Below are 9,496 nucleotides of genomic sequence, written 5' to 3' on the forward strand. Positions count from 1 at the left end.
AATTACATTAGTTGAATGTACTGGACATAGGAATAAGTTGACAGAGACAATGTCATGTCAACATGCCTAAATTTCATGTCCAGTACACAATGTGTCCTACCATGACACTGTCAGTGTTTATTGAGCAATAGCAAGAGAATCCAATTCGATTTTGCTGCCCACCAAAACCATTGTACTATTATTATTATTGTTGCACTGAGAAAGTTCAATAACTTCTGGTCCTTCTTATATATAATTTTTTGAATTATTCATCCATTTGCTCCTATGTTTCAGTAATAAAACAAATCATGCCAGTAGTGGACTCCTTTGAAAACTCAATGCTAGCAAAATTGTCAAGCCTGTGTGCTCTGATTATTGCTATGCTTTGTTGGAAATGTCTGCATTGCCACATATGTGTTGCACTGTTACATCTTGCATGGTTTTACTGTCTAACAAAAAGAATTTTTTTAATGACTCTTGGGGGAATGGCACTTTGGGGATGTTCACACATTTACGGGAGAATTACGTGGTTTGTGTGCAGTGACCATAACATGGAATGTAACAATATTCCATAAATATACAGCTTATTTATCCATTTAGCCTTCTTACTAGACAAGGCAAAAGCCAGTTAACAAAATACAATTTTTTTTCCTTAAATGGTTGTTAGGTGTAATCTATCACACTCAAGCTGAAAGACAGAAATAATAAATTTCACCTCCTATTGCAAAATCGGTTTTCTTAGAATAAAGATCACATTCATTGAGCTTTGCTGTTATGTTTCAAAAAGAGCACTGACTTTGACAAGTGACAGATCATAACTGTTCTTAACCATTTCTGTTCCTTTAATCTTATATATATTTTTATATATGGTGATATTTTCCCCTCTAATGAAATTAACTATAATGAGAGTGCCCTTCTAGTGCAACTGATTAGATACATTTTCATAATATTTTTTACTAAGATAGTGTTATTAGAGACATGTACTACTGACTTTGTACTTATACTATTTTTTTTCCACATTGAAGCACTGATAAAGGCAGATTTCTTCTGTGTATTCAGCAAAATTTGGGGACAAACTGGGACCACAGACACGCCACATTATGGAGCAATCTTCTGGGTGGTTTTTTTCTCACTCTTGAGCATTTTTTGTGAGAAAAGGCAAATTAACTCCTATAGAATAAATCTATTTTACCTTCTCCAGACCTTGCTGCAGAAGTCCCCCAAATGCCTGAAAAAGAGCTGTTAAAGACAATCTGAATTCTCATGATTATAACAACAATGTTATTGCTAGTATTTAATTCTGCTCTTCAAACATCTTTAGCTCTTTTTCATTAAATAACTTATTATCTGGCAAACCCCTTGATAAAAGAGATATGAAAACTTGGACAGTCTTTGCAAAGATATGCAATTAATTGCATTGCATCACAGACACTTTGAAAGGAGCTTTGAGAGCTACTTTCCAAATGTTCTTCATTTTCTTTTGTTATTCAAGACACAAAATTAGATGCAACATAAGTATCCTCATGGTATAATTGCTTTATGTTTCCTGTCTATATATTTTCTATACAATGCTAGAAAAATGTCATTTGAAGAGGATGTTTTTAGATATATAGAATTGACTTAAAGTGGTAGTCATATTTCTTGTTTATTTGTAATGGACATATAAATGTTTTCTCCTCTTCTTTTTCCCATTCTTCTTCCCATTAAGCATTGTAATTTCTGAGAATGACAGTAGTATGACTGTATAGCATGATCAATAAGGAAGGAGTTGAAAAAAATTTATTGAAAAATAAATAATACAATTTTTGACCCAAATATGTTGTTTTGAATAGCAGGTATCTATGGGCCATGTTTGTTGTGAACCTAAGAAAACAGTATTTCGTCTCCTGCAGAGGCCCTCAGCATTCAACTTTTCTATTGGAGAAATAAAATGCAATTAAATGTGATTAAACTAAGACGTAATTAAAAGTTGCACAGGCCCACTAAGCAAAGAGACTTACATTCTTCTTTTTAACAATTGTGAAGGCAAAAAATGGTGATATTTTAAAAGATTCCATATGATTTCCCTTCCCTATCTGCCCTGTGCTTTGTCTGGTCACTTTGTCATACTGTAATGTTACCGAAATATTACATAACAGGGCTGAAACTGACAGGAAAAGAAGGGGAGAAAGGGGGAACTCCTTGCTTCTATTCCTGACACTTTAGTAAGCAAAAAAAATCTTTGGTTACCAAGTCATTGTAACAAAATTTTTTGTCGTTGTGTGGTTCAGTTTTGATTGCTGAAATTTGTTTGCACTTCATGCGCATTCCTGAGAAGCAGTCACAAGTAAATGAGTGTAGTTGTTAATTTTTTTTTATTTGTAATTGCTTACCAAACAGTAGTTTCTAATGCTATGATTGTCTGAATTTTTGTGGTTTTTGAATTGTTTATTTCTATTAGGACAGCCTCTGAGTGAAGAAATTTGATTCAAATTAGAAAATAATTGTCACACATTCTCTGTAATTTTCCCTTAATAACCAAACTGCTATTGCCTAAGAGAGTTTTCTTTTTAATGAATATTTAATTTGGTGACTTGCATTAAAAACAGCTATCGCCTTATAGAAAGGAGAATTTAATCACTGTAATACATAAACAGGAACACCTTTATACTCTTTAGGATTATTAAATTTTATTATAGGATGCTTTCCTCCTTTCTGCTAAAGAATTGAAAACACCAGGACAGTGCTCTTGCAATATTTCTTGAACCCAGCTCTCACATTTCTTGAACCCAGCCCTCTGTGTGACATGCATATCACTTAGAGATCAAGAGCAGAAATAAGCTCCATTTGTATACTTTATAGAGTAACTGTGGAAGGTATTTAGCAATTCCACTATACAAGCCCTAAACAACTTCACATAATTTTTGAATCCAGGGGGTTCTGTTTGTTTCTTTTCTTTCTAGAACTCATTGTGGCTGTTCTCTCTCTGACTGATTTCCATCCTGGTAAAAACTGGCAAAAATTACTTAAAGGAATACATCTTTTTTCTTTTTTCTTTTTTCTTTTTTCTTTTTTCTTTTTTCTTTTTTCTTTTTTCTTTTTTCTTTGAGAAAGTTCCTGAATATCCCTTCCTCCAACCTTTTAGAAATTAATTCATCTTAGGTACCAGATGTCCTCATATAAGAGCACCAGTTCTAATGTCTTAAAAAAGCATTATGACACATTTCCAGTATTGACATTTTTGTTTCCTCAGTAGCACTCACAAGGGGAATTTAAGTAATTATATTAATTCTCATAAACTACATCCTAAACTATAGTCCACATATAAGGCTTTTTGATTTTTCTTCCTGCTTAAGCTGATAACAATGTCTATTTAATATGTCTACTGTTAAACCACATTTTTCTCCTGCATGTTTAGTAGCTAAGGTTTGCTAGATAAAGCAGCCTAAGAAGGGTAACATGAAACAGAAATTGCCAAGAAGCCATAATAAAAAGTGTAATACTGAAACTGTTTCATCCTGTATAGATTTACTATATGGACAGCTGATTTTGTTTTACCTAAAAGTTTGAATATGATAGAGACAATAGTTCAATTTTTAAAATTTATAGAATTCATCGGCCATAAAAAAAAGAAACATGAGATACTTGCCACAAAATATGGAAACTTGCAGTACGTCTATTTCTAAGCTCTGATTGTTTAATTAGTTAAAATAGAAAAGATCCATTCCATCATGGAATGATGATGAAATTTGCTTTTATAAGTGAATAGTTTTGCACTGGGAGAATTAATAAGACAGAATCTACAAAGACAGTATGGGACAAAGACTTTTTAAATAGTTTGACTCTTTCCAAAACCTGAAAATTACATCTTTCTCTACCTACATTTGGAAGCATAACACCTTCCTTACCAAATCTTGTACTCTTATAAGCGTAGCCACTAGATCACACATATTCTACAACATATTAAAACAGTTCAATCTTTTACCAAGTGAATCTAAGTTTTAAATCATGTGTTAAACATTGCCACATTGCCTTAGTATTAGGATAAACTCATTAGGCATTGTGCCTTTAGTTTGTCTAATCCTCAAAAGAACATTTGAAGAAAATGGGGACTTTTCAGAATGAAATATTTTGGAGTAATTCCAAGGAAATCCAATTAAAAATTATTAATACAAACTTTTTTTTTATATTCATATATTGTTGAAAAAAAACCCACAAAAGTTTTTTCCAAAGCTCTTGGGTTGAGAAAAAGATAGTTTAATAGAAGCCACATGCTCAAGCAAAGCAAAGCAAAGCAAGGAACTCATTCACTCCTTTCCATAGGCAAGCTCCTTTCCATTCAACCATCTGAAGGAAAATAAAGCTCCATCATGCATGATTATTGCTTGGGAAAACAAATGCCATCACTCCAAATGTCCTCCCCTTCTTTCCTCCCCAGCTGTTTCTGCTGAGCAGGATGCCGTATGATCTGGAATTTCCCTGTGGAATTATCCCTCTGGAATTATCCCTGCACTGGTGGGGTGGGGTGAAAGGCAGGAAGGCCTCGATTGAGTTAATCCTGCTCAGCAGGAACTAAACCATTCCTGAATTATCAACACTTTCCAGAAGGAATCCAAAACATTGTCCTATACTACCTACTACAGAGGAAACAAAACCTACCCCAGCCAAAACCAGCACATCCTGGAAGAAGCATGACTGTTTTTTCCTCCTTACCTTAAAACCGGTTTTACATATCCTGCCTATTCTAGTTCCTTGTTCTTGTTCCTGTCCCATTTGCACTCTTTATCCTATCTTGGTTTTACTCTTCAGGCAGAGAAATAAACAAAACACCCCGTTGTTCGGTGAGGGTTTTGGGGAGATTTGGTTGTATTTATATATACCTTTTGAGGGTATTTGGTGATCTATGCAGTAAATAAATAAATAAATAAATATACACATATATATATATGGCCTGCAGCCAATTTCAGCACTGAAAGTTTCACAAACTGGAAATAAATTATGTTAGTCTTACGAAAATAATGGGAAAATTTAACAAAATTCTAAACTTATCCTACTATCCCTATTCTCCTGAGGTTCCTCTTTATGCAACATTTTTCTGATGTTTTCTAAAGATAGATGAGAAGTAATAGGCTATATAAACATTGGAATATCACTTCACCATATTGAAATCAACATGAGTACATACCAGCCAAAAAACTCTGGTATCACTTCACAAACACTGCAGATAGAAATAATGCAACAAAGCATTAACATTCCAAATAAAAAAATATACAGTGATATTTAGCATTACACATTCCAAGTAAACATGATTCCTAGATAATAGTTTTCAAAGTTATTAATTTCCATCTCTTTTTTTTCCAATTTAGAATTATGGGCCACATAATTATTTTGTAGCTGCTGGCTGAGTTGCAAAAATCCTTAAGTTTGCCCTTTCCCTTCGTTTTCACGAATTTAGTGGCAAGAGATTACACATGAGGTTCTCAAATGAAAGATTGCAGCAGTTCTACTAGTGGTTTTAGAATAATTATCAAGTAATGCTTCTGGAAAACACTGTGGTGTCAGGCATGCTATAATTGTAATACATAAATAACCTAACCATGTTAAAAATACTTGCAAGTATATAGCTGTGTATGTTACTCTTTTACAGAACTTTGCAAATACAGGTGAAGAAGAAAGAGGTGCATTTTTGCATTCTGATAGCATGTAAAACACAGGGGGTAATAATTTTTTTTACCCACAAAATATTTATTTGTATTTATTTGGGCTAGAAAGTGCACGGTGCCCTACTTGCTTTCTTTATGAAGAAGATTGTAATTGACTTTTCTTATTTTCATTTTTGTATCCATAAAAGAAATCCACAGAAATAGTTTCCTTTTAAAAGTAAAAGGTGAATTTTTAATTGGCATTTTTCTTCCTTCAAGGAATTTATCTTTGTCAATCTTGCATCCACTGTGATTAAATTTCAGGGGATTTTGTCTTTGTGGGATTTTTTTTAAAAGATCTGATTGAAAAATCTCTGACTAAGTATTTTGGTAGGACAATACCGATTTTAATCATAGTGTGTTTTGTGGCAATACATTGTTTTTAGTTAATTTTACTCATAAAAGTTACCTTAGCTCAAGAATGGAGTAAGTCTATTTGTTGAAATTATGTCTCAGAGGCTTTCTAGTTCTACCCAAGTGTGTACATAGAAGGGTCAGTGGTGGAGGACTTCGCACATTCACCCAGTCCGTGGCTTGTCAAGCCTCACAGGAGAATCTTGGTCCGACACATTTGGGCTGTGAACTCTAATCAGGGGAGTTGCTTTATCTCTGTTTTCTAAAAAAAGCTGAGATCCATCTAACAGAGAAACAGAAACACTGAGAATTTGGGGGGAAAAATACATTCTAAGACTTAGTAAAAAAATAGTAAGTCATTAGATTCAGAAGGATCTAATTTCCAATTTTATTTTAAAGTGAGTTTTCAGACAAAAAAGACTTAACCTTTGCATGAGTCAGGCAAGAAAACCACAAAGGATAATACCACTGGGTGGAATATACCAGCATTTCTGACACACTGCTCTGTTTTCCACCATTTAATGGGACTTGGAAGTCAACAAATAAAGCCTGCACTCCAGTTTATAATACAGGGAGCCCTAGAGCCCATCTCAGTTTAGAATTGTCACAGGGAACAATTTTTTTTTCTTTTTTTTAAAAAATGGGATGAACAGCAGGGGGAAGAAAAAGTCATCAGAAAATCATCTGAATAAAAATCGACTTATTTCCAATGCCAACATTCCTCCAGCCATTTTCCCAAACACCTAACTGATTAATAGCTGTCTTTTAAATTCTTGCCAATGTTAATCTCACAGTGCAAAACTCAGCTTTTCAAGCAAATTATATCAATTCCATCTGTGATGAAGCATGTGCTCTTGAGAGCTTTTAAAACATGATGGAAAGTATGACCACATACATAATACTCAAAAATTAAAATGGAGAAAAAAATCCATGACTGTGAAAGGTCAGAAAATAGGTACAGTCATTTGTGATCCCTTTATTCCCAATAAAAGATAAGTCACCTGAAGTCTAATAAAATAGAAATGAGTTAGATATGAATTAAATATGAATCTTTCTGGAATTCTTCAATGTATCTGAAAGTCACTGTGAAATATAAAAACCAGAAAATATCTGTGTGAGTTTTGGGGCCTTACATTCAGCTATCCCAAAAATGCAAGTATTCTGGGAGAAGGAGTAGTATAACTCTGAGAAAAATTATGTATTTAAATGTGAAATTGTTCCTGATTTCTCATCTTGTGCTACAAGATCTCTCATTGAGCTTTTTAGCTAAAATCTTGTTGATATGTGAAACCTGGCTTGTGATCACACTAGAGATTAGTGATGTTATAGCTGACTTAGTGGGAGTGAAATCATGCAGATGTTTTCGAAAGAACATGGAATAGACTCATGGCCCCAGTTTGGAAACCATAAACATTAATCATCTCTTCCTTGTTTTCCTAGCTCCTGTCCGCTACTTTCAATGTGTCTTCCTAAATGGACCTAATGGATTTGGGCTGCAATTTCCTATTAATTCCCCTTCAAACAAGGAAGAAAAGACTCACTCAAAGACTTCCAAGAGAAAGACAAGGAAACCGGGGCAGTAGAGAGACTGAGTCCTGTGATCACTGACATTTTGCACTTTATCTTTTCTGCTGAGGTCCACAGTAGCTACAGTGGTACTTGTCATTGCAGGAACGCGATCCACTTGCACGCATGTACCTGGAACTGTTTCCATGGGGCAGCGGCAGAACAAGCAGTAATGAACGGTGTTTAACAAAGATAGAAATGTAAAAGTGCCCAGTTTCTCATGGAAAGGCTGCAATGCTAACAAAGCATTGATGTGACTGTGTGTGTGAGCATGTGTGTGTGTTTTCATGCCTCTTTTGCTCTTGTTTTTCTTTACCTACATGCTCAGCATTGAAGTGAGTCTGTTTTCCATTTAATCTTATCTAAGGAGTGAAAGGTTGAACGTAGCTCTTATATCAGCAAGATTGCAAGACTAGCTGCAATCCTAAACCATTTCTTCTTAATGTTCAATCAAATTGCTGACAGGAAAATGCCTCACTAAGTCATGAAAATGTGCTCTGTGACTGGTGCTATTTTTATGTCTCATTGACCAGTGTAGCCTGAAGCTCACACTTACTCGGAGCAGCTCAATACACTATCAGTAAGTTGACTCCACAAGTCATGTTAATGATGAATATTTCTATTTAATCTGAAACTTAAATGGACTGTTTGACCTGCCTGTTGGCGAAATACAAGCTCTTCTCTTTTAAGGCCCTAAGTGAGAAGAGAAAGTGAAACCACAAGGCAAAGGTTAGGAAAAACACTGTTTTGCCGACATGGAGGTTCGGAGAAACAAATGAAGTAATTATAGTGCTTCTACTTTCCCTCCGTGGCTAAATCAGATTGTTTTGCAGCAAAAGCCATGTAAATGGACAAAATAACAGCCAACAATTTGCTATTAGCTTAAGCCAGATGAAAACCTAGGATGCGAGATGCCATTCATGAAACTAAAGCAACACAAATTTGCAGTAATTATGTGATTTTGATGCTGTCTGAGATCAGTGAACAAAAACAAAACCAAAACCAAAGCCAAACAAACAAAAAAACAGAAAAAAAATGAAACATAAATGCATTAAATAATCCAGGTATCTCATTTTACTAGATTAAATGAAAGAACTTCCTCACAGCACACTTCTGTAAGTGGCTTACAGTAGAACTGAAAGTAGATGTGCTTGTCCTCAACTTTCTTTTGTGCATTTATGAAGAAATAAAGAATTTGTTGCCCTAAAAAGGAGACAAGATGGCATTTGATCTATTTAAAGGCACATGAATGAAAATTGGCATCTCACCAGTCTATGTCTGGCAATGTAAATAATGCCTTTTTGCAAGCTGCTATTTGTTTGCATTTCCTTACTATATTTTTTTTGCATTTAATCTGGGAAATATACAGCAGTGACCTTAGTTATGTAGTTGCCTGCTGAAGCAGCATGACCCTCTTTTTGCAAAGCCACTACTTGTTGAGTCTGAACACACCAAAAGCTGTATATCACTTTTTTATTTTTAGTATAGACCGAGATAGCATTGGCCTCCTCCCTCTTACACTCTCCCTGCCCATCCATCTTACTTTAACCAAATAATTGACTCATGTGAGTTTTGGACAGCTGATTCTTTGACATATTACTGCAATTCAGAAAGCTTTGCTGTTACACTGCTGGGCCCAGTTGGTATTTTCTGATTACTGGTCATGGCCTTGCATTAACTGGATCCTTGGTCTTAATGTGCTCTGATATTGCACAGGTCATGTGCTGCAAAAACTGTCATTGCAACAAGCAGTTTAAACAGTGGTGACCAGAAAGAGGTAGGAGCAGGTCCTGCTCTGGCAGCAGCTATTGCCGCATAGAATCATACCATAGAAATGAGTGTTCATGGTGAATGTCCGCAGAGACCCTGTGAGATCTGGTCTGGAGATAGCACTGCCAACAGAGAATTTTTGATGG

General features: G+C 35.0%; 1 protein-coding gene across 1 annotated transcript in view; it reads left to right on the plus strand.

Annotated features, from left to right (window-relative positions):
- Positions 1 to 8,303, plus strand: part of TRDN (triadin) — a 221,442-nt gene extending 213,139 nt beyond the window's left edge. The window contains 1 exon segment of the mRNA XM_054279039.1: positions 7,455 to 8,303. Within this exon segment, the coding sequence (XP_054135014.1) occupies positions 7,455 to 7,597 (143 nt within the window). The 3' untranslated portion in view covers positions 7,598 to 8,303.
- Positions 8,304 to 9,496: the final 1,193 nt, after the last annotated feature.

Source organism: Melozone crissalis, unplaced genomic scaffold (assembly GCF_028551555.1).
Source record: "Melozone crissalis strain CALT ecotype California unplaced genomic scaffold, PUWL_Pcris_2 ptg000027l_1, whole genome shotgun sequence".
In the NCBI taxonomy this organism is placed as follows: Eukaryota; Metazoa; Chordata; class Aves; order Passeriformes; family Passerellidae; genus Melozone; species Melozone crissalis.